Source organism: Citrus sinensis, chromosome 5 (genome assembly GCF_022201045.2).
Source record: "Citrus sinensis cultivar Valencia sweet orange chromosome 5, DVS_A1.0, whole genome shotgun sequence".
Lineage (NCBI taxonomy): Eukaryota > Viridiplantae > Streptophyta > Magnoliopsida > Sapindales > Rutaceae > Citrus > Citrus sinensis.
Genome location: NC_068560.1, coordinates 21,968,365 through 21,993,161, shown reverse-complemented (window position 1 = coordinate 21,993,161; position 24,797 = coordinate 21,968,365). Strand labels below are relative to the sequence as shown.

General features: G+C 35.2%; 2 protein-coding genes and 2 long non-coding RNA genes across 15 annotated transcripts in view; 1 reads left to right on the top strand and 3 right to left on the bottom strand.

Annotated features, from left to right (window-relative positions):
- LOC102621844 (receptor-like protein 13) overlaps positions 1-24,797 on the bottom strand; it is a 215,691-nt gene that overhangs the window by 26,830 nt on the left and 164,064 nt on the right. For 6 of the 10 annotated variants that reach the window (XR_008055030.1, XM_052442233.1, XM_052442225.1 and 3 more), the window contains exons 11-14: positions 2,060-2,206; positions 945-1,100; positions 531-605; positions 18-176 (exon numbers count right to left, since the gene is read on the bottom strand). The exons of 1 other annotated variant lie outside the window; for it this stretch is intronic. Coding sequence is in view for 8 of the 9 variants with exons in the window: in XM_052442233.1 (XP_052298193.1) it covers positions 18-176; positions 531-605; positions 945-1,100; positions 2,060-2,206 (537 nt within the window). In the remaining variant the exon portion in view is untranslated. The remainder of the gene's footprint in view (positions 1-17; positions 177-530; positions 606-944; positions 1,101-2,059; positions 2,207-24,797) is intronic. 3 more of the 10 variants (XM_052442227.1, XM_052442232.1, XM_052442234.1) reach the window with 1 other exon arrangement.
- On the top strand, positions 10,144-22,926 carry LOC102618685 (receptor-like protein 56). Of its 3 annotated transcripts, none has more exons than XM_052442267.1 (7): positions 10,144-10,435; positions 20,537-20,692; positions 20,985-21,053; positions 21,131-21,196; positions 21,439-21,513; positions 21,853-22,011; positions 22,185-22,926. In XM_052442267.1, the coding sequence occupies exons 1-7, from the start codon at positions 10,420-10,422 to the stop codon at positions 22,253-22,255; spliced, it is 612 nt and encodes a 203-aa protein (XP_052298227.1). In that variant the 5' UTR covers positions 10,144-10,419; the 3' UTR covers positions 22,256-22,926. The 3 variants fall into 3 exon arrangements, with proteins under 3 accessions (XP_052298227.1, XP_052298226.1, XP_052298228.1); XM_052442266.1 differs by having other exon boundaries at positions 10,161-10,435; positions 20,979-21,053; positions 22,185-22,617; XM_052442268.1 differs by lacking the exon at positions 10,144-10,435 and adding an exon at positions 20,319-20,367 and having other exon boundaries at positions 20,979-21,053; positions 22,185-22,304.
- Positions 10,645-12,783, bottom strand: LOC127902616 (uncharacterized). Its single transcript, XR_008055044.1, has 3 exons — positions 12,172-12,783; positions 11,748-11,816; positions 10,645-10,868 (listed from the first exon to the last, which is right to left on the bottom strand). It is a non-coding gene; the product is annotated as an uncharacterized LOC127902616 (long non-coding RNA).
- LOC127902617 (uncharacterized) lies at positions 18,009-20,069 on the bottom strand. The gene is made up of 3 exons (XR_008055045.1): positions 19,536-20,069; positions 19,112-19,180; positions 18,009-18,232 (listed from the first exon to the last, which is right to left on the bottom strand). It is a non-coding gene; the product is annotated as an uncharacterized LOC127902617 (long non-coding RNA).

Below are 24,797 nucleotides of genomic sequence, written 5' to 3'. Positions count from 1 at the left end.
CTATACCTTTTACTTACCTTGAGTTGTAGTTGTCATTGTTTCCGTAAAATTATTACCCCAAAGGTAAAGAGTGTTGAGGGATGGGAATGATCCCATTGACCGTAACAACTTGCTTCCATCTCTAATTCCAACGCTCGATAGATACAGGCTTTTCAGCTTCCTCAAACCTCCGTAACCTGTTTAATAATAATAATAATAATAATAATAATAAGGATAGGATTGAAAAAAATCAAAAATTTATTATCTAAATTTAGAGCTAAACAAAATAAATGACTAATTCAATTATGAGTCATTTCATATTTTATGCTTTAGAAAAAGAGCAACATTGTTTTTCAATTGCTGTAAAGATTAAAGAACCGGAATCAAATCTTTATTACATTCTATTTTTGAAATAATAGTATTACATTTTAGTTTTTGAAATAATATAAATTCTTTGTTTCTTTAGTTTTTTATTATGTTTTTGTACCTTTTGGCCTTCCCTAATCAAACGAATTAAATTAATGTAATTGAATAATATTTTAATAGTTTACCTTGAGGAACTTGAAAATTGTCTATTTCATTGCCGCTCATGTCCAACTCCTCTAAGTTGCTCAAGGAATCAAATTCTGCAAACATGCCAAGACGCCAAGACTTAAGACTTAAAATAGAGTTAATTAATCAATATAAGCAAATAATAAATTTTATCATTTTTAACTAGACAAAATAATAAATTAGTCGTGGGGTATTTGCTTCACAGTTAGAATAATTTTTTTTTTAATCTTAAAGTCAAGACATACAAAAGTACAAGATGAAATTATGAGAAACATTGAAACTTGTATTTATGAATTGCTTAAAACTATTTTTCTAATATTACTCATTAAAAAAAATTGAATTCAAAGCCTTGAATCTTATTTTAGCATGTTAATGAAAGAGTTGGGAGAAGCGATGACATTTTAATTACGTACCTTTAACATTAATACTTCCTTCCAATTTATTCTCAGATAAATCTAATGATGTTAATGATGAAAGATGAGCTAGAGATGATAAAATGCTATTATTGAACAAGTTTCCTCTTAAATCAAGCATCTTCAAGTTGGTTAATCTTGAGAGCGTCTCTAGTGCTGCAAGTAAAATCAAAACAGAGATCACATCAGTTTGATGTAATTTCAAAATTAATCATTTAAAAAAATATGTCAAAATTGTCAACTGAATAAAGATACATATAGTTGCTCAATCCTGATATTCGACTTAAATTAGGAGGGAGAAAGTATTAAATTAAACGAAACACCTTCATTCTCAACACTACCGACTATATTGTTCCAACTTAAATTAACCCACTCAATTTGTTGAAAAAGAGTAAACCAAGAAGCATTCAGATACCACTAGCCCTGTGGTGTTGCTGCACCCAGCCCCATCCCATTGACAATGGTCAGTCGTGACAAAAATTATAAGGAGAATTGAAGAAATTTTTTAAGTCTCGAAAGAGCAAATCTCTCATGCACCAAACATCCCTCACGCTACCCCCTTCTAATATTATTAATACTAACAAAACTAACATTATCACCATTTGGATTTTAAACCACCCATTCTATATATTTTTTTAATTAATAAAATGCACACTCTTTGTCTCTTTGGCTCTGCAACCAACAAGAGGGCTCTATGTGATTTATAACAAACACTTCTAACAATTTGTACACCCAAGCCCCAGCTAGTTTTCAATTGACTTATTTGGTGGTCTTCAGTCTTCTCCTAGTCTTTCATGCCCTTAACTTTCTTCCTTTCTGTCCATATTTCTCATTTTGTTTTAATTTTCCACAATTCTACCTTGGATTGTAATATTTAATTCACCACATATTAACTGAGTGAACGCTTGCCCACCCCATTTCAACAACAACAACAACAATAATAAATAAATAAATAAATTCTTCAAGCAATTGCAGATGCAGAAGGCTTATATGGAGCGAGGAAGAGTCCAATTCAAATATTCCAAGTTGGTGAAATTGCGCAACTCATTTTAGAAGCAAGGAGCAACAACATTAATTAATTAACAGCTTATTCATAATCAACACTTTTCTTTTACCTTGACCACTTAGAACACCATTGACTTCACAATTAGTCATCGACAATTTTTTTAACGAAGTGAATGATGCAATGCTTTGCAGAAGGCTTGTATGGAGGGAGGAAAAGTCCAATGCCAGATATTCCAAGTTGGCGAAATTGTGCAACTCTGTTTAGAATTAAAAGGAAGGATCAACAAATTTAGCTTTATCAATAATACGGAAAATTAATTAATTAATTAATAGTTTATTTATAATCAACACTTTTCTTTTACCTTGACCACTTAGGACGCCATTGACTTCGCAATTAGTCATCGTCAATATTTTTAACGAAGTGAATGATGCAATGCTTTGTAAAAGGCTTATATGGAGAGAGGAAGAGTCCAATGCCAAATATTCCAAGTTGGTGAAATTGTGCAACTCTGTTTCGAAGCAACAAATTTAGCTTTATCAACAATACAGAAATTAATTAATTAATTAACAGCCTATTTATAAATTTGGACACATCTGTACCTGACGTTGTATCGATAAAATTATTAGAAGTCAAGTAAAGAGTGTTGAGGGATGGGAATGATCCCATTGATCGTAACAAATTACTTCCATCTCTAATTCCGACTTCTGATAGATCAAGGCTTTTCAACTTCCTTAAACCTCTATAACCTGTTTTTTAATTGTAATTAGAATAGGATTGAAGATCAAAATTCATTGTTTAAATTTAGAGATGAACTAAATAAATGATTAATTTAATTGGGAGTCAATTCGTATTTTATACTTTGGGAAAGGATTAGTATCGTTTTTCAATCACTGTAAAGATTAAAGTACTGGAATCAAATCTTTATTACATTCTGTTTTTGAAATAACTAGTACGTCCTGTTTTTGAAATAATATAAATTCTCTGTTTCTTTATTTTTTTATTATTTTTTTTGTACCTTTTGCGTCTTCCCTGATCAAATGAATTAAATTTATGTAATTGAATAATATTTTAATTGTTTACCTTGAGGAACCACAAGATTGTCGATTTCGTTGTTGCTCATGTCCAACGCTTCTAAGTTATTGAAGGAATTGAATTCTACAAACATACCCAGACTTAAGACTTAAAAACAGAATTAATTAATTAATAACTTTAAAGAAATTAAAGCATCATGAGAATTTCGTCCAAACCAAGTGAAATAATAATTAATTAATTAATTAATTAATTGAGGGAGTACATAAAAGTATGTTTAGTTAGTATCTAATTCCTTCAGACTCATCAAAATAGTTAGTATCTAAGCCTAGCTAGCATATAAAATAAAAAAGTAGGTTTAAACCAAACCAAATAGTGTTTAATTAATGATTGACAGGGTAAATAAAAGTTTGTTTAAATTAGCATGTAATTCCTTCAGACTAATCAAATTAAATATTAAATTATGTCGATGATACACAAGTCTAGCTGGCATATATAAAATGAGAAAGCAAGGCTTAGGCTTACCTCGAACATCAAATGTTCCTTTGAATCCCGTATCACGTAGATATAATTCTCTTAACAAAGAAAAGATAGTCAGAGAAGATAAGATGCTATGATTGAGTTTGTTGCCACTTAAACCGAGATACTTCAACTTCCTCAAACCTACGGAATAATAAAACAAATGGCAAAGAATCCAGCTAATTTGTAAAAGTTTATATTTTTTATGGTATTTGTAGTACCTTTTGAGACCACAAATTTGTCAATCTTGTTCCAGCCAATGTCTAGCTCCTCTAAATCTCTCAAAGAATCTAATTCTGTAAAGAGTACAAATTGAGTTGAATGTTTCAAACCTCACAAAAAAATAAGTTGTGGGGGTGTTCGGTTCGCAATTAGAATTTTTTTTTCATCTTAAATACAATACATATGAAAGTACAAGATGAAATTATGAGAAACACTAGAACTTGTATTTATGAATTGCTAAAAACTGTTTTTTTAAAATATTAATCATTAAAAAATTGAATTCAAAACCTTGAATCTTATTTTAGCAAGTTAATGAAAGAGCTTGGAGAAGAGATAAAGTTTTAATTATGTACCTTTAACATCAATACTTCCTTCCAATCTATTGTAAGATAATTTTAATGATCGTAATGATGAAAGACGACCTACAAATGATAAGATGCTATTGTCGAACAAGTTTTCACTTAAATCAAGCATCTTCAAATTGTTCAATTTTGATAGCCTCTCTAGACCTGCAAGTAAAATAAAAAAGGATTATAGATACTTGTGTGATTTCAAAATTAATTATTCACTTAAAAAAAAATGTCAGAATTGTCAACTGAATCGATATGCATATAGTTGCTCAGTCTTGATATTCCACTTAAATTAGGAGGGAGAAGTAAATTCACCTTCATTCTCAACACAACCGGCTATTTTGTTCCAACTTAAATCAAGTGACTCAAGTTGTTGAAAGGGAGTAAACAAAGAAGCATTCATATACCACTCTCCCAAATCCCAATTCCTAGTATTAGAAAGGTCTAGTACTATCACTCGATCTGTGGAGTTGTTGCATTCAACCCTTACCCATTGACAACAATCAGTAGCTCCCTCATCATCTACCCAATCATGAAGATCATTGAAGAAATATTTGAGTCGAAAAAGAGCAAATATCTCATGATCCAAACATCCCTCACTCCACCCACCTTCAAATTTAATTAATAACAGAACAAACATTATCACCATTTTTGATTTTGAACTATCCATTCTAACTATATCTTTAACTATGGAAAACACACTCACTCTTTCTATCTCTGCAACCAACTAGAGGGTTCTACGTTATACGCTCTTCATTTATAACACATCTAACAATTTATACACCCAACTAACTTATAGTTGACTTATTTGGTTGTTTTCTCCAAGTCTTTCATGCTTTAATTTTCTTCCCATTCTTTCCATATTTGTCATTTTGCTACGTTTTTCCACATCAACGTGTTTTGAGCTAACAATAAAGGATATTTGAGAGAGACTTAGATGAGAAACGAATAAAAATAGAGTCGTCATTTTTTTCCTTTGAAAAACCCACCATTAAAAAAAAGCCCAAAGACTTCCACACATTTATGAAGTCTTTGGGCTCTTTTTTTCTTTTTTTTTTCCTTATTTACATTTTGGTCCACACAGTCAAAAATTAAATTCCACACGTTTGCCATTTTGTGGAAATTCTATTTCTATGTTTTACTTTAGAAAGCAGGCAGAGTCAATACGGCCAGGTACTCAATTATTGTTGGTTAAGAATGCGTTGTAAAAACGTTTTTGGAAAAAATAAAAATAATGAGAATTCGTTTCTATGTCTTTATAACAATTTACTATTGTCAAATCCTTATAGTTTCACATCTCTGGTTCAATTATCACCACAAGGCACAAGTACATCCATTTGTAAACCAATCGATAGAGATCAAATTTCAAGTTCATAAACTTGTATACTTTTATTGTCAACAAAAATCAAATCACTTTAGCAATTTGTTGTTGGAGAAAAATCAGTTTTTTAAATTTTTATAAAAACTTTTAGGATCGATCTCATACAATATATAGGAATACGTAATCTAGAAAATCATACCTTGACAATCTGAGAAGATGAACAATTGAAATTAATCCAGGCTTCCCAGATTATGATCCGTCACCACCACGCTTGTTAGAACACGATCTGTCACCAAATAATCTTCTGGGTTATGACTCAAGTTTGATCTGCACTTGATGTGTGGGTGCCTTTATCACTACTAAAAGCAACTAGCAAGAGAAAATATAATATGATTAAACGGACCTTATTCAATATATTTATGCAATTGAAAATATCTCAAATATTTTATTAATCAGAAAATAAATTAATAATACTTTTAAAAGAGCACATAATCCCAACAATCTCCCACTAGCTCTTTAAAGCATATCTGGCATATTGCACATGCTCTAGGGGCTCTAAGTGCAGGTTATAAAGGTTTCCCACTAATGGCCATTGTAATAAAATCTGCCATATAGCATCTAATGTCATTTGGGGTACTGTCATATAGTCTTTCTATACTATTCCCTTATAAGATGATGTTTCCTCTCAATATGTTTTTGTTTCTTGTGGTTCCTTGGTTCCTTAGATTGAGCTACTGCACCACCATAATCACAAAATAGTTTAAGGGGTGCAGTTACAACAGGTACCACATTAAGATTTGTAGGAACTTGCAAAGCCATACAACTTCTTTTGCAGCTTCAGATGCAGCCACATATTCAGCTTCAGTTGTGGAGTCTGTGATACAAATTGTTTCACACTCCTCCAATTAATAGCTCCACTTCCTAATGTAAACATATAGCCGAAAGTTGATTTTCTAGAATCCACTGGAATGAGTTCATCACTAGAATACACAAGCATATAAGTTTTAGTTCTTTTCAGATACTTCATTATATGCTTGATTGCAGTCTAGTGTTCAGGTCCAGGATTTGATATCTGCTAACCATCCCTATCGCAAAACAGATGTCTAGCCTAGTGCAAAGCATGACATACATGGGACTTCCCACAACTTCTGCATAGGAAACTCGTCTCATTTTCTCCATCTCTTTAGATGTTTTAGGTGATTGGTCCTTAGAGAATACAATTCCATGTCTAAATGGTAATAAACCAGTCTTGGAATTTTCTATGCTAAATCTAACCAATATCTTGTCGATATAGACTGCTTGAGCCAAGGCTAAAGTTTTATTCTTCCGGTCTCGTAGTAATTTGATACCAAGAATATAACTTGCCTCTCTCATGTCTTTCTTTCATATCAAATTGTTTTGCTAACCAACTCTTTATTGTAGTCAATATTCCTATATCATTTCCAATTAGAAGAATATCATCTACATAAAGAACTATTTGTAGTGATTATCTAATTGACTGAGGTGACAACAATTTTTTTTTTTAATTTTCAATAGCACAATGTGGAATTCAATAATTAAATTCTCCTTTTTAATTTGTTTCCAGTTAAATTATTAATTACTTAAACTCTGTTTTAAGTCTTTAATTTTATGTGTTTATGCAGAATTGGATTCTTGAGCGTGTTGGAAACGACCAACAATGAGATTGACAGTGAACAAAACATTACAACGTGTGGACTCCGGTAGCTGCCCTACAAGTCTACAACTTTACAAATAATAATTGAGTAAGCACCTTTGATTCTCGGGACCCTTCAATGAATTTCTAGCCCTGTTGACTCCACCGACTAAAGTTTTGTAAAATTAAAAAATACATAGAATTCCACTAAATGCAAAACGCGTGGAATTTAATTTTCGGCTGTGTGGACCAAAACATAATTTAATGAAAAAAGAAAAAAATGATAAGATTTCTAAAATGTGTGGAAGGTGATCCATATTTTAATGAAACGACTTGTTAAATTTCAAGGATTTAGAATATTTGGTCATAAATTATGCGCATGTTAATTTTTCCGCCATTGACTATCATATTCTAGACTTAATATTGGTACATTTCTTGATGAAGGATACTTAGTCTCTCTTCTCCTCTTATAAAAATTATATTAATTGATTTTTTGTTATAGTTAATAGCCTTTAAGAATGGATAGATTTATTGTTTTCATGACCAAATTATGCCTGCGTAAGGTTGCGACTATTAATAAAATTAATATTTAACGTTTATGTTAAAAGATATAAGATTTTATGCGTTCATTAATTGTTATTAGCTAAAGGATGAATTATGTTTTCAACCCAATCAGTTGATGAATCTGCAAGAGTTTTTTCTTTTATTGACCATAATTATATTCCGGGTACAATAAATTGTCTTTGGTGCTTGGAAAATATGACTTCTTACTTCAAGTTTGATATGTCTCTCTCCATAAGCTTACTGGAAATATATCCTAGTCTACTCTCATTTATCTAATATCAATTGAAGATCTCACTTTTTCAAACTATCACTTCCAAGTCTCATTGTCACTTGCCCATTCTTGGACCATTCAAAACCAATCAAGTGTTGAAATAATCAAATATATGCAAAATTAGAGTCACGATTTTTCAAATTCCTCTTCCATCAGCTCTCACATGTTAACTTGAGTGGAAAGTTTCCAAGTTGATTGCTAGAAAGCAACGCAAAATCAGACACACTTGATCTGTCCCCTAATTCTCTTTTCTAAGTTGAAAAAGAAATAAAAAGAAAAAAAGAAAATATATCTATGTAAAAATAAATAATAAACTGAGTAAGAGTACATTTGTTTTATTAAATCTGGTCGGGGCATTTTTGGTGTAATTTCGTGCTGTGTAAGCCACAACTAAAATCAAACAGCCCCTTAGCGTACTTCTTCCATTTTATCTGCTACTTTTGTGGATCTTATAGGGTGGGCATGTGGACAGAATTTAAAAGTTTTAATAGTCTTAAAGAATAAGATATGTTAAAGCTAAAGATGTTGCACCTTCTAATTAAATAAAGCTGCACAATGTCACTAACTTGGAAGAATTGACATTAATGGACTGGTCCCCTCTCCATATTTGAAGCCTTCTTAAAAGTTAATTTTTATTTCAGAAAAAAAAAAGTTTAAGTTACATATATTACAATAAGATTTTTTGAGACCAATTCCCTTCTTCAAATAATAATGGAAAAGTATTAATTTAAAAATAAAATGAATATGTATTGATTATATCTTGATTTTCATCAATTATAGTGAGAGTTTCTCCAAATCAATTCCCTTATTCAAATAATACAGAAAAAATAGTAATTCAATAGTAAAATAAACAGGTGTTGATTATATATCCTAAGTTTCATCGATTATGTGATCAAAGTGGCATTGTTGATTTATTTCTTGTTCAATGTTAATTTTTAGGTTATCTAAATTTCAAGGATTTAAAATCTTTGATCATGGATTACACGCTTGTTAATTTTTCTACCATTAATTGTCATATTCTAGATTTAATGGTACCTTTCTTGATCAAGCATAATTACTCTCTCTTCTCCTCTTATAAATTCCTCTTCCATTAGCATCACTAGGAGTTTGTTGATCTTGATCTCTAAGATGCTAACTTGAGTGAAGAGTTTCCAAATTGATTGTTACAAAACAACAAAAAAACTAGACACACTTTATCTGTCTAATAATTCCCTTTCGGTAAAATTAATTAATTTTAGGGGAATATTCGGCCAACCTCTGTAATTTCAGATTGATCATTAATTAATTAAACGATACAAATATCTAAAGTGATTAGATGTTTGCTGACAATACAAGTTCATGGCTTGAAATTTGATCTTTATCGATTGGTTTACAAATGGACGTACTTGTGCCTTTGTGGCGATAATTGAATCAAAGATGTGAAGTTGTAAATATTTCGCAGTAGTAAATTGTTATAAAGACATAAGACAAGTTCCCATGATTATTATTTTTTCCAAAAACTTTTTTACAACAAATTCATCTCGCCAAAAATTCTATTTTGCTAACTAACAATAATTGAGCACTTGGCCGCATTGACTCCACGTCTCCACCTACTTTCTAAGTAAAAACATGGAAATGTAATCTCCACAAAATGCCAAAGGTGTGGAATTTAATTTTTGGCCTTGTGGATCAAAATGCAAATGAAAGAAAAAGAGGGAAAAAAACAAGGCCCAAAGACTCCTAAAAGATGTCAAAGTCTTTGGGCTTTTTTTATAATGGTGGATTTTTTGAAAGGAAAAAATAACAACACTTCTATGGTTTGTTTTGATAATTATATTTACATATACTCTCTAATTTTCAAAATGGACACATAAATCTTTTTTTTTTACAAATATATATTATTCATATTTTTTTATTATTTTTATTATCATATTTTTATTTATTATAAATGCTTAGAGTAAATTTTTAGGTTGAAATATAATAAACGGGTATAATCGTTCTCGTATTAAACACCCATACTTTTAATTTCTATCCATTTGTCATCTCAATCTCTCTCAATTATTCTTTATTGCTAGCTCAAAACGCGTTGCTGTTGCAAATTATAGCAAAATGACAAAGATGAAAAAAAAAAGGGAAGAAAATTAATGCATGAAGGACTTGGAGAAAACAACTAAATAAGTCAACTATAAGCTAGTTGGGTGTATAAATAGTTACATGCGTTATAAGCAAATGGCGTATAGCCCTCTGGTTGGTTACAAAGACAGAAAAAGTGTGTGTGTTTTTTAAAACTTAAAGATATAGTTAGAATGGGTGGTTCAAAATAAAAAAATGGTGATAATGTTTGTTTTGTTATTAATAATATTTGAAGGTGGGTGGAGTGAGGGATGTTTGGATCATGAGAGATTTGTTCTTTTGCGACTCAAACATTTCCTCAATGATCCTTATAATTTTCTTTACGACTGGGGAGATGGTGAGGGAGCTACTGATTGTTGTCAGTGGGAAAGGGTTGAGTGCAGCAACACCACGAGCCGAGTGATAGCGCTAGACCTTTCTGACACGTATGGGGGAGAGTACTGGTATCTGAATGCTTCTTTGTTTACTCCCTTCCAACAACTTGAGTCACTTGATTTAACTGTGAAACGACCCGCCCCGCAACCTCCCCCAGGGCGAGTCTATCTAAACTCGTAAAATCGAATTAATAACAATTCTATAAAAATTTCGGCAGAGTCTCCCTTATAAATAAAACATATCCAACCCTGCAATTGACAAAATAACACTCCCGAAATAATTTAATAACCAAACATCCTCCATAACCAACTTCTCAAACCAACTTCTCAAATATCACCAAAATCATCCGAATATTAAAATACAACGATTATCCTTAATAACATAAAATAATAACACAAATTTCGAATATAATAATAAAATCCACGACTTCTAGCACCATCACGTGACCACAATATCAAACTAACGTTCACTACTGGGTTGACTGATGTACCTGTAAATCTCCTGTGGGGGGAAAAATATAATAAAAGAGGGGTGAGTATAAAACTCAGTGAGCTCAGTGAGTGGATAGTAGGTGCTGATACTTTAATAAATTATTCAAAATCATTTAATCTTTCTCAAATCTTTTCTTAAATCAATTTCAATTTCGTAAATCAATTCTCAAATCAATTTCTCAAAATATCATAAACTCATTTAATTCAAATTGAATAACTGCAATAATAAATCTGCATAAAATCGATGGAATCACCATACTCATATTAAATACTGAATACTAAAAACTGTCATCAAACAAGTACCCAAGGGATAATCTGATCATATCCGGGCTACAACGGCCAGGCAATAACGCACTATCTGGGTAACGTCACGCCCCGGAGCCACAACGGATAGATGGGGACGATCTCATCTCATATCTCATATCTCTTATCTCATATATCTGTACTGTGCATGCATAAGCCCCCAAAAGGCAAAAGCGCCCGAACACACGGCCCAAAGCCTCTATGTGTGTCCCGACGGGCCCCAAAGGCCTCTATCTCATCTTATCTGTATCTCTTTTTATCTGTATCTCTGTATCTGGAGGGAAGGGTACTGTCTAATGATTTCAAAACTGATAGTAAACATATGATCCCATCTGAAATCTCATTTTCTTTCTATTCAACATATCTCAAGTCTGCTCAATTCTAATATCATGCTTTTACTCAAAAACGCTAATAAAATCATAAATCGAACTCATTCTCAATTATAATAAATATCAACACATAAATAAAAGTCAATTCGCTGGAAAATCATTAAATCAACGCATTAAACATTTATTTCTCAAACATACTGTACTATATAAGAAAATCAGCATATACTATGAAAATAGGTTTTGTATATTCCACTCACAGTGATGATGTCTAGACTCAGTATCAACAACGTCCGCGGGTAGATTCTCGTTCGCGGATGCGGATCCTCCTAATCACGGAAAACACCATAATTATTCTCCGTAAAAACCAATTAATATAATAAATCTCGAAACAAATATCTATTAACGATAAACTAGTCCCGCATGTATAAAATTACCAAAATGCCCCTATAGGCCAAAATTACCAAAATACCCCAACATCAATATTTTACCAACTTATCCTCAAATTTCATGATTTTACCAAATTATCCTCATATTCGTTAATACCCATATTGTCCTCAATTCAGATTACATAAATTAATCACATTGTCCGAAATTACGAAATTACCCTCAGGGCATAAAATTACCGAAATGTCCACTGATTACATAAAATTACAAATTCACCCCAAAGTTTCATGAATTTACCGAATTGCCCCTGCCGGTCAACGGTGACCGGACTTCAGTCAACGATGACGGGGAGCTTAGGTCTGCTAGTTCCGGCCTCGATGAATCCAACGGTGGTGGCAGTGAGTCGCCACGCGCGCTACCGGCGGCGGATCGAAGTTCCAAAGTTCCGCAAATTTTCGGAGATCATTCGGCGAGTTCCGGGCGTCCCCGGCGGTCGTTGCTGGTCGGGAAATGTTGCTGGGGATGTGAGGAACCAGTTCCAAGTGGTGGCGCGTCACAACTCCGGCGGGATCAACGGCAACGAAAACGGGTCGAAGCCGCGACTTTTCGAGCTCGATCACCGGCGTTCTGGCCAGTTTCCGGCGACGATAACAGCAGGGATACGATGGTCTGCTTCCAAGCTTCAGATCGGTACCAAGCACGGCCGGTAAAGTGGCTGGAGTTGGGAGAAATCGTTGGGTCAATCCGCGGGTTACTGGGTCGGGTTCTCGGGTCAACGGGTCTGACTTCTCTCTCTATCTTTCTCTCTCTTCTCGGGTTCTTTCTCTCTAAAATGGAAAACCCGTTTCCCTCTTTCCAGTTATACAATTCTGCCCCTTTTTTTTTTTTTTTTTTTTTTTTTTTTTTTTTTTTAAGCTTAATACAAATTAAGCGAATTTCAGACCCGTTACGAAAATAAAATCCGACCATCGGCGCGTATAATCGAGCTCAATTTATCCCAATTAAACTATAGTGACGAAATTAAAAATTAATAGAGAAGAGGAAAATAAAAATCAGCACTTTATTAAGAAAGTCCAAGTGCGTATATTACAATCCTCCCCCCTTATAAAAATTTCGTCCCCGAAATTTACACATTTGTTGAGAACATGTGAGGGTATTGAGCTCGCATTAAGTCTTCGCGTTCCCAAGTCGCTTCTTCTTTTGTGTGATTCCTCCACAACACTTTTACTAATGAAATAGTTCTTGAACGCAAGACTTGATGCTTCTGTTCTAGAATTTCCACGGGCTCTTCTTCATAACTCAAATCTTCTTTCAGCTCAATTGGTTGTCTCGACAACACATGACTAGGATCATACACATACTTCCGGAGCATCGAAACATGAAAGACATTGTGGATTCTAGATAACTCAGGTGTTAGAGCTAATCGGTATGCCAACGGACCAATACGCTCCACAATTTCATAAGGTCCAATGTATCGTGGACTCAACTTCCCACGCTTCCCAAAACGAAGTACCCCTTTCCAAGGAGATATCCGTATAAAAACCTTGTCACCCACTTCAAACTCAAGTTCTCGCCTACGCTTATCTGCATAGCTCTTTTGTCTGTTCTGGGCTGCCTTTAATCTTTCCCGAATAAGCTGTATCTTCTCACTAGTATTTTGAACCAATTCGGGACCAAAAAGTTTCTGCTCTCCAACCTCATCCCAACATACGGGAGTTCTGCATTTCCTGCCATACAAGGCCTCATAAGGTGCCATCTTAATGCTAGCTTGATAACTGTTATTGTAAGCAAACTCCATCAAGGGTAAATAAATGTCCCAACTACCCTTAAACTCCAAAATACAAGCTCGTAACATATCCTCCAGGGTCTGAATAGTACGCTCTGACTGACCATCAGTCTGTGGGTGAAAAGCTGTACTGAAATTCAACTTGGTGCCCATAGCCTTTTGCAAGCTTGTCCAGAACTTAGAAGTAAATCTGGAATCTCTATCTGAAATAATAGACACAGGTGCTCCGTGAAGTCGAACTATCTCTGCCACAAAAATATTCCCCAACTTGTCCATCGAATACGTGGTCTTGAATGGTAAAAAGTGAGTAGATTTGGTAAGTCGATCAACAACTACCCAAACACTATCATGACCACTCTGAGTACGTGGAAGTCCCGTTACAAAATCCATGGTAATGTGCTCCCATTTCCACTCAGGGATAGGAAGCGGCTGAGAAAACCCTGCAGGTCTCTGATGTTCAGCCTTAATCTGCTGACAAACTAAACACCGAGATACAAATTCAGCTATCTCTCTCTTCATACCTTGCCACCAATAATGATCTCTCAAGGTACGGTACATCTTCGTACTACCAGGATGCATAGCATAAGCTGAACAATGAGCTTCTTCCATGATCTCCTTTTTCAACTCTTTAATGTCGGGTACACAAAGTCGATTACCCATAACTAAAACGCCATCATCTCTCACCGCAAAATCAGTTCGTAAGTCTTTTTGCACATCCTCTTTCAACTTCAGTAACTGCAAATCCTGATCTTGCATCTGATGAACTTTATCAATCAAAGTCGGCCTCACTCGAAAATTAGCTATTAAAGCTCTGCAATTATCAACTTCCAATTCAACTCCCAAAGATCTCAACTCAATCAATAACGGCATGTATGTCCCTCGCAAGTGAGCTATAGAGCTAAAAGACTTCCTGCTTAGCGCATCAGCTACCACATTCGCTTTGCCCGGATGAAAATCAATGGTACAATCATAGTCTTTAATCAGCTCAATCCATCTTCTCTGTCTCAAATTCAACTCCTTCTGAGTAAACAAATACTTCAAGCTCTTGTGATCAGTAAAAATCTGACATGTTGCTCCATATAAGTAATGCCTCCATATCTTGAGTGCAAACACCACTGCTGCTAGCTCTAAATCATGAGTTGGGTAATTTTGTTCATGCTTCTTAAGTTGTCTTGAAGCATAAGCCACTACTTTCCCATACTGCATTAGCACACAACCCAATCCTTGCCTGGATGCATCACTGTATACTACAAACCCTTCATTACCCGATGGAAGTGTAAGAACTGGTGCTGAAGTAAGGCATGCCTTGAGTTCTTGAAAACCCTTTTCACAATCATCGTTCCACTGGAACTTAGCATTCTTTCTGGTTAACCTTGTCAGAGGAATAGCAATCTTGGAGAATCCTTCCACAAATCTCCGATAATAGCCAGCTAATCCAAGAAAACTTCGAACTTCAGTCACATTTGTAGGTCGTTCCCAATTTACAACTGCTTCGATCTTTTGAGGATCAACATAAATTCCTTCAGCTGATATCACATGGCCTAGAAATACTACTTTATCCAACCAGAACTCACACTTGCTGAACTTAGCGTACAATTGCTTTTGCCTTAAAGTCTGCAAAATAGTCCGCAAGTGTTCCTCATGTTCCTCCTGACTCCGAGAATACACCAAAATGTCGTCGATAAACACAATCACAAATCGATCCAGATAAGGGCGAAATACCCTATTCATAAGATCCATAAAAGCCGCTGGGGCATTAGTCAACCCAAATGGCATCACTAAAAACTCATAATGTCCATAACGAGTTCTAAATGCTGTTTTAGGAACATCGGCCTCTTTAATTCTAAGCTGATGATATCCCGAGCGCAAATCGATCTTAGAAAACACCTTTGCTCCCTGAAGTTGATCAAACAAGTCATCGATGCGCGGAAGTGGATATTTATTACGCACTGTAACTTTATTCAACTGCCTATAGTCAATGCAGAGTCTAAGAGTACCATCCTTTTTCTTAACAAACAACACCGGAGCTCCCCACGGAGATACACTAGGTCTAATAAACTCTTTATCCACCAATTCTTGCAGTTGAATCTTAAGTTCCTTTAATTCAGCTGGAGCCATCCTATATGGTGCTATAGATATAGGAGCCGTCCCAGGGACTAAATCAATAGAAAACTCAATCTCTCTATGAAGTGGCATCCCCGGAAGTTCATCTGGAAATACATCTGAAAACTCTTGGACTACTGGAATATCCTCCAATCTCAACTCCCGAACTCCAGTGGCTATTACATATGCCAGATAAGCTGAGCAACCTTTCCTTAGTAAGCGTCTTGCATCAATGGCCGATATGACACATGAGGGTAAAATTCTACGCTCACCACAAAATTTCACCTCAGTTTCTCTTGGTTTGTTGAACACAACTTCCTTTTTAAAACAATCCACTGTAGCATGGTGAGACGCAAGCCAATCCATGCCCAAAATGGCATCAAAATCTTGAATGTCTAGAATAATCAAATTCGCCTTAAATTCATGCTCGCCCAATCGAATCATGCTATCTTGATACACCTTTTCAGCAAGTAATGACCCTCCGGTAGGTGTACTAACAACTAAACCATAATCCAGCAATTCAGGCTCTCTCTCTAGATGCATACTAAATGTGCGAGAAACAAAAGAATGTGTGGATCCAGGATCAATAAGAATATGAGCATCATGACCAAAGATAGATAATGTACCCATAATAACTTCTGGTGTAGCATGAGCCTCCTGCTGTGTCAAGGCAAAAACTCGAGCCTGAGTACGAGGTCGACCAGGTTGACCTCTCTGACTTGGAAAAGTGGTCTGACTCCTCGATATAGAACCCCCTGTCTGCATACCCCTCTGACCCGGAACTGGTCCAACATGAGATTGATACTGTGGGGCTGCCCCTCGAGTAGAACTGTTACCCTGAGATAAAGTAGGGCAAAATCTCTTAATATGTCCAGGTTGTCCACATAAATAACACACATTGTCTCCGATACGGCATTGGCCCTGATGGTTCCTACCACACGTAGGGCAAGGAGTCTGTTGTATACTCCTACGGGGTCCTCCGCTATTCCTGTCATACTGCCCCTGAGTCCTAACATTACTCCCCACTGAAGGCTGCGCCGAACTGTAACTGGCGGTCTGTCTCTGATCTCCCCTGCTACTCATACTCTGATTCCTTTGCACACCAGCAGAGTAATTTGTATACGCGCCTCTCTTCGGTGGTCTGCTGCTCGAGCTACCTTCTGCCCAACTCTGGCTACGTTTCTGCTTCAGAGCCTGAACTCTACGTCCCTCAGAGATACTGTGCTCCACTCTCTTAGCTGCCTCAACTACCTCAATAAACTCAGTGTACCGTGATGCCGTCACAGTAGTACGAATCTCAAATCGGAGACCCTCCTCAAAACGCTTACATCTCTCCCTCTCATCACCAACTGCTGAAATGGCAAATCTAGACAAATCCAGAAATTTCTTCTCATACTCTTCCACTGACATAGCTCCTTGAACCAATCGAAGGAATTCACTCCGCTTAATATCCTGATACACAGCCGGAAAATAATGATCGTAGAATTCCTTACGAAAAATAGTCCATGTAAGCGCAGCATGGCCTTGGTATCGTCGCTCTACTGTTTGCCACCAATGATAAGCTTTATCCTCGAGCAGAAAAGTGGCAAATGAAAGTCTATCCTCCTCTGAGCATCTCATCACATCAAAGATACGTTCTAACTTGATAAGCCACGACTCTGCCTCAGGTGGATCACCTGAACCATTAAAACTCTTCGCCCCAAGACTTCGAACACGCTCAACAGTGTTCACTTGACCGACATGCGGCTGAGCCTGATTCTGAACCACTGTAGTCACAATCTGAGCTAATCTATCAATAGACTGCTCAATGTTCGGAGCATTTCCTGGTGCCTGTTGCACAACCTCGTGCGTCGAAGACTCAACTATTCCCTCGTCTACGGGAATATTTTCCCCCGCAGGTACATCTCCTGAAGTCAACCCAGCTACTAATCTAGTACGGCCACGACCACGGCCATGACCACGGCCACGGCCACGTCGACTGCTACGACGAATCATGATGGTGCCTACAAAATAGTAAATCCGACTTAATAATCAAAACTTATTCTATTTACGACCATAAAGTCTACAGAATCTAAAACCATGCTCTGATACCAACTGAAACGACCCGCCCCGCAACCTCCCCCAGGGCGAGTCTATCTAAACTCGTAAAATCGAATTAATAACAATTCTATAAAAATTTCGGCAGAGTCTCCCTTATAAATAAAACATATCCAACCCTGCAATTGACAAAATAACACTCCCGAAATAATTTAATAACCAAACATCCTCCATAACCAACTTCTCAAACCAACTTCTCAAATATCACCAAAATCATCCGAATATTAAAATACAACGATTATCCTTAATAACATAAAATAATAACACAAATTTCGAATATAATAATAAAATCCACGACTTCTAGCACCATCACGTGACCACAATATCAAACTAACGTTCACTACTGGGTTGACTGATGTACCTGTAAATCTCCTGTGGGGGGAAAAATATAATAAAAGAGGGGTGAGTATAAAACTCAGTGAGCTCAGTGAGTGGATAGTAGGTGCTGATACTTTAATAAATTATTCAAAATCATTTAATCTTTCTCAAATCTTTTCTTAAATCAATTTCAATTTCGTAAATCAATTCTCAAATCAATTTCTCAAAATATCATAAACTCATTTAATTCAAATTGAATAACTGCAATAATAAATCTGCATAAAATCGATGGAATCACCATACTCATATTAAATACTGAATACTAAAAACTGTCATCAAACAAGTACCCAAGGGATAATCTGATCATATCCGGGCTACAACGGCCAGGCAATAACGCACTATCTGGGTAACGTCACGCCCCGGAGCCACAACGGATAGATGGGGACGATCTCATCTCATATCTCATATCTCTTATCTCATATATCTGTACTGTGCATGCATAAGCCCCCAAAAGGCAAAAGCGCCCGAACACACGGCCCAAAGCCTCTATGTGTGTCCCGACGGGCCCCAAAGGCCTCTATCTCATCTTATCTGTATCTCTTTTTATCTGTATCTCTGTATCTGGAGGGAAGGGTACTGTCTAATGATTTCAAAACTGATAGTAAACATATGATCCCATCTGAAATCTCATTTTCTTTCTATTCAACATGTCTCAAGTCTGCTCAATTCTAATATCATGCTTTTACTCAAAAACGCTAATAAAATCATAAATCGAACTCATTCTCAATTATAATAAATATCAACACATAAATAAAAGTCAATTCGCTGGAAAATCATTAAATCAACGCATTAAACATTTATTTCTCAAACATACTGTACTATATAAGAAAATCAGCATATACTATGAAAATAGGTTTTGTATATTCCACTCACAGTGATGATGTCTAGACTCAGTATCAACAACGTCCGCGGGTAGATTCTCGTTCGCGGATGCGGATCCTCCTAATCACGGAAAACACCATAATTATTCTCCGTAAAAACCAATTAATATAATAAATCTCGAAACAAATATCTATTAACGATAAACTAGTCCCGCATGTATAAAATTACCAAAATGCCCCTATAGGCCAAAATTACCAAAATACCCCAACATCAATATTTTACCAACTTATCCTCAAATTTCATGATTTTACCAAATTATCCTCATATTCGTTAATACCCATATTGTCCTCAATTCAGATTACATAAATTAATCACATTGTCCGAAATTACGAAATTACCCTCAGGGCATAAAATTACCGAAATGTCCACTGATTACATAAAATTACAAATTCACCCCAAAGTTTCATGAATTTACCGAATTGCCCCTGCCGGTCAACGGTGACCGGACTTCAGTCAACGATGACGGGGAGCTTAGGTCTGCTAGTTCCGGCCTCGATGAATCCAACGGTGGTGGCAGTGAGTCGCCACGCGCGCTACCGGCGGCGGATCGAAGTTCCAAAGTTCCGCAAATTTTCGGAGATCATTCGGCGAGTTCCGGGCGTCCCCGGCGGTCGTTGCTGGTCGGGAAATGTTGCTGGGGATGTGAGGAACCAGTTCCAAGTGGTGGCGCGTCACAACTCCGGCGGGATCAACGGCAACGAAAACGGGTCGAAGCCGCGACTTTTCGAGCTCGATCACCGGCGTTCTGGCCAGTTTCCGGCGACGATAACAGCAGGGATACGATGGTCTGCTTCCAAGCTTCAGATCGGTACCAAGCACGGCCGGTAAAGTGGCTGGAGTTGGGAGAAATCGTTGGGTCAATCCGCGGGTTACTGGGTCGGGTTCTCGGGTCAACGGGTCTGACTTCTCTCTCTATCTTTCTCTCTCTTCTCGGGTTCTTTCTCTCTAAAATGGAAAACCCGTTTCCCTCTTTCCAGTTATACAATTCTGCCCCTTTTTTTTTTTTTTTTTTTTTTTTTTTTTTTTTTTTAAGCTTAATACAAATTAAGCGAATTTCAGACCCGTTACGAAAATAAAATCCGACCATCGGCGCGTATAATCGAGCTCAATTTATCCCAATTAAACTATAGTGACGAAATTAAAAATTAATAGAGAAGAGGAAAATAAAAATCAGCACTTTATTAAGAAAGTCCAAGTGCGTATATTACAAACTGACAACAAAATAGCCAGTTGTGTTGAGAATGAAGGTGCTTCGCTTAATTTAATTAATTTACTTTCTCCCCCCTAATTTAAGTTGAATATCAAGACCGAGCAATTATATGCATATTCATTTAGTCGACAATTTTGACTTTTTTTTAAATGATTAATTTTGAAATTACACCAGTATCTATGATCTTTTTTTTATTTTACTTGCAGGTATAGAGAGGCTATCAAGATTGAACAACTTGAAGATGCTTAATTTAAGTGGAAACTCATTCAATAATAGCATTTTATCATCTCTAACTCATCTTTCATCATTAAGATCATTAAATGTATTTTGGAATAGATTGGAAGGAAGTATTGACGTTAAAGGTACATAATTAAAACTTCAAGTTCTTTCATTAACTTGCTAAAATAAGATTCAAGGCTTTGAATTCAATTTTTTTATGATTAATATTAAAAAAAACAGTTTTAAACAATTTATAAATACAAGTTTTTATGTTTCTCGTAATTTCATCTTGTACTTTCATATGTCTTGAATTTAAGATTAAAAAAAAAACTCCAATAGTGAACCAAACACCTCCACAACTTATTATTATTATTATTATTATTATTTGGTGAGGTTTGAAACATTCAACTCAATTTGTACTTATTACAGAATTAGATTCTTTGAGAGATTTAGAGGAGCTAGACATTGGCGGGAACAAGATTGACAAATTTGTGGTCTCAAAAGGTACTACAAATACCATAAAAAATGCTAACTTATACAAATTAGCTGGATTCTTTGCCATTTGGTTTATTATTTTACAGGTTTGAGTAAATTGAAGTCTCTTAGTTTAAGTGGTACGAGATTCAAAGGAACATTCAATGTTCGAGGTAAGTCTAAGCCCTGCTTTCTCATTTTATATATGCCAGCTAGACTTCTGTATTATCGACATAATTTAATATTTAATTTGATTAGCCTGAAGGAATTACATACAAATTAAGCATACTTTTTCAATCAATTAATTAAATACTATTTGGTTTGGTTTAGACGAAATTCTAATGACGTTTTAATTTCTTTAAATTTATTAATTAATTTACTCTGTTTTAAGTCTTAAGTCTGTTTATGTTTGCAGAATTCAATTCCTTCAACAACTTAGAATTGTTGGACATGAGCTTCAATGAAATCAACAATCTTGTGGTTCCTCAAGGTAAACATTTAAAATATTATTCAATTACATAAATTTTATTCATTTGATTAGGGAAGGCCCAAAAGGTACAAAAAAATAAAAATAAAAATAAAGAAACATAGAATTTATATTATTTCAAAAATAGGACGTAATATTATTATTTCAAAAACAAAATGTAATAAAGATTTCATTTTAATTTTTTAATCTTTGCAGCGATTGAAAAATGATACTGATCTTTGCCCAAAGCATAAAATACAAATTGACTCCCAATTAAATTAATCAGTTATTTCGTTTAGCTCTAAATTTAGACAATGAATTTTGATTTTCTTAAATCCTATCCTAATTATTGTTATTAAATAGGTTACAGCGGTTTGAGGAAGTTGAAAAGCCTTGATCTATCGAGAGTTGGAGTTAGAGATGGAAGCAAGTTGTTACAGTCAATGGGATCATTCCCATCCCTCAACAGTCTTTACCTTTCGTCTAATAATTTTACGGAAACAGTGACAATTACTACTCAAGGTAAGTAAAAGGTACAAATGTGGCCAAATTTATAAATAAGCAGCTAATTAATTAATTAATTATCCATATTATTAATAAACGGTACATATGTGGCCAAATTTATTAATAAACTGTTAAATAATTAATTATTTTTCCGTATTGTTAATAAAGCTAAATTTATTGCTTCGAAACAGAGTTGCACAATTTCACCAACTTGGAATATTTGAAATTGAACGATTCCCCTCTCCATATAAGCCTTCTGTAAAGCATTGCATCAATATTCACTTCGTTAAAAAATCTGTCGGTGATTGGTTGTGAAGTCAATGGTGTCGTACGTGGTCAAGGTAAAAGAAAAGTGTTGATTGTGAACTCAATGTCGTCTTACGTGTTCAACATTTTTATTTATTTATTTTATTGTTTTTGCTAGGCTTTCCTCATTTCAAGAGTTTGGAACATTTGGACATGGAATTCATGCGCAGTGCACTCAACACCAGCTTTCTTCAAAGCATCGGTGAATCGATGTCTTCTCTTAAGTACTTATCACTGTCAGGTTCTACTCTTGGCATTAACAGCAGCATGATTCTTGATCAAGGTTAATCAGATGCTCCCACCCTCCCCTCTTGATCTATAATTTTAATTTTCAATTAAAAATATAATTACACAAACCAATCACTTATAAAAGAATGTTATGCATTTGTTAATTGTTTTATTGTACCAATGGTTGAATTAATAAATTTTCAGGCCTCTGTTCGTTGGTGCATCTACAAGAGTTGTACATTGCAAGCAATGATTTAAGAGGTAGCTTGCCTTGGTGCTTGGCAAATATGACATCCCTCCGAATATTAGATGTTTCTTACAATCAACTTACTGGAAGCATCTCCTTATCTCCCTGTTGATTTATTTTTATAATCAATTACTACCAATGCCAATGTGCAAGTATACACAACAAGTAATAAAGTGATGAGTATTCAAGATCGCCTCCACAGGGATTGATGTTACTCAAAATGCTAAAGCAATCACAATAGTGCAAATTAACTAAAACCGAAACAAACAATTGTCAAATAATTCTATCGTAGTTAATAATTGCGAGAGATAGAAATAAAACAATACTGTAATGAAATAAACTAAGTTAACTGTGTCTAAGATTCAATTGAGAATATAGTAGTTGAATGATCAAACTCTCCTAATGGGGCGATTGTTGTTTACCAAATTAGCACCAGTTGTTACAATAAGTGCTGCAGCACTGGGCAGAATAAATCTGCATCCTCAGCTATCGCATGTTGGAAATCTCATACCTTTAAATCTACTAACAATGACCAGTTGCTCATATATTTATGGTACGTAATTATATCCTTTAATCTCTCTACCCTACAAGGTGAACACCTATGTCTAGAGTGTCACAAATCTTAACTTCTAATAATGTCCACTAAGACATGCCCTTTTGCTGCTCTATCTTAACTGAAACTATTAAATGGGTGGTCAACCGAAATAACAGTTATACTCATAAAAACTACTAGAGTAAAATGCTACAGCATTAACATAACAACATATAAGAACAGTCAAGAACCCATTGGATTATTTTTCACTCAACTACAAGTAAATTTAGTTCATAATCTGGATGACAAAAATAATCATAAATATATTGATCTCGGAATACATCAAAACAATTAAAAGAAGAAGATAAATATAAGTTGAGCACGGTGAAAATCAAAGCCAAGTAATTCTGCACGATTCTCCAATGTTACCAAAACAACACTCTTCAATTCTGATCTTCTTCTTCTTCGTTCCTTTGTGATTATTCTAATGATAATTTCCTTGCCGCCTTTCTTTGTGGTATTGCCTCCATTTTATATTGCAAATTAGGGTAAACACAAGCCCATGAGCGTGCGTGCGTTAAATTAGGAAACATGTGCTGACCTGAGCCTAAGTTTTCTCCCACATTTACTTCCAGATTGCTACAGCACGGGTTGCTCTAACATCCACAACAGCACTGCATTACTCCCGATTGTGCTTTTCTTCTTTTATGACCGTCTTCTTTCCTCCTCTTGCTCATCTAATGCCTCGACATCCCCTCATGAATTAAGACTTTCCAAGAACCTACAATTATGCATATGTTTTTAGCACAAATTACTATAATTCAAGCAAAACTTATTAATACTCAACTAAAATGAATGTTTAAGCAAAATGTAATCAAAATGTAATAAAAACACCTTATTTGTTCTCTAAATGATCCTGATTCAAGTCTAGAATTGATGTAATAACTCTCATTTCTTAGAGTTATCACACCCCCAAACTTAAACCATTACTTGCCCTCAAGTAATGACACATACTAACATTTTCCGCAAACAAACATGCACACAACTTTAGCTCTTTTATCAAATTTGCAATGATTCTTCCACCTTCAGATCACAATCCCAATCATACAAAATGCCCATAGTAAATCAGTTCTAGACTTAAGCTTCTTTCTGTCCATTGTGTGTGTGTGCTTCCTTTGATTGAATTCCAGATATGCTGTAACATCACCAAAGGACTGCATAAATTTCAACAGTGATATACTTCATTCATAAATGGGGTAGCATAAATTTCACATATTCAAACTGTGATTGTTTTACATTGATAAACTGGGGAGTAATCAACCTCCTCACTGTAAAATTTATCTTTCATGTGAATGTCAATCACTTGTAATGATGACACCCAATTACTTAAACCATGCCCAGATCAGAGTTGCTGCAGCAATATTTGCGGTATAATCTCATCTAAAGGTATCTTTTACTCAAGGCTGAACATGGGGTTCATGAACAGACCTG

Bases quoted from the DNA above. Each gene is read 5' to 3' on its own strand.
- LOC102618685 (XM_052442266.1), top strand. The intron at 20,693-20,978 runs GTACATAATTAA...TACTTATTACAG, and splicing joins AGGAAGTATTGACGTTAAAG to AATTAGATTCTTTGAGAGAT. The intron at 21,054-21,130 runs GTACTACAAATA...ATTATTTTACAG, and splicing joins CAAATTTGTGGTCTCAAAAG to GTTTGAGTAAATTGAAGTCT.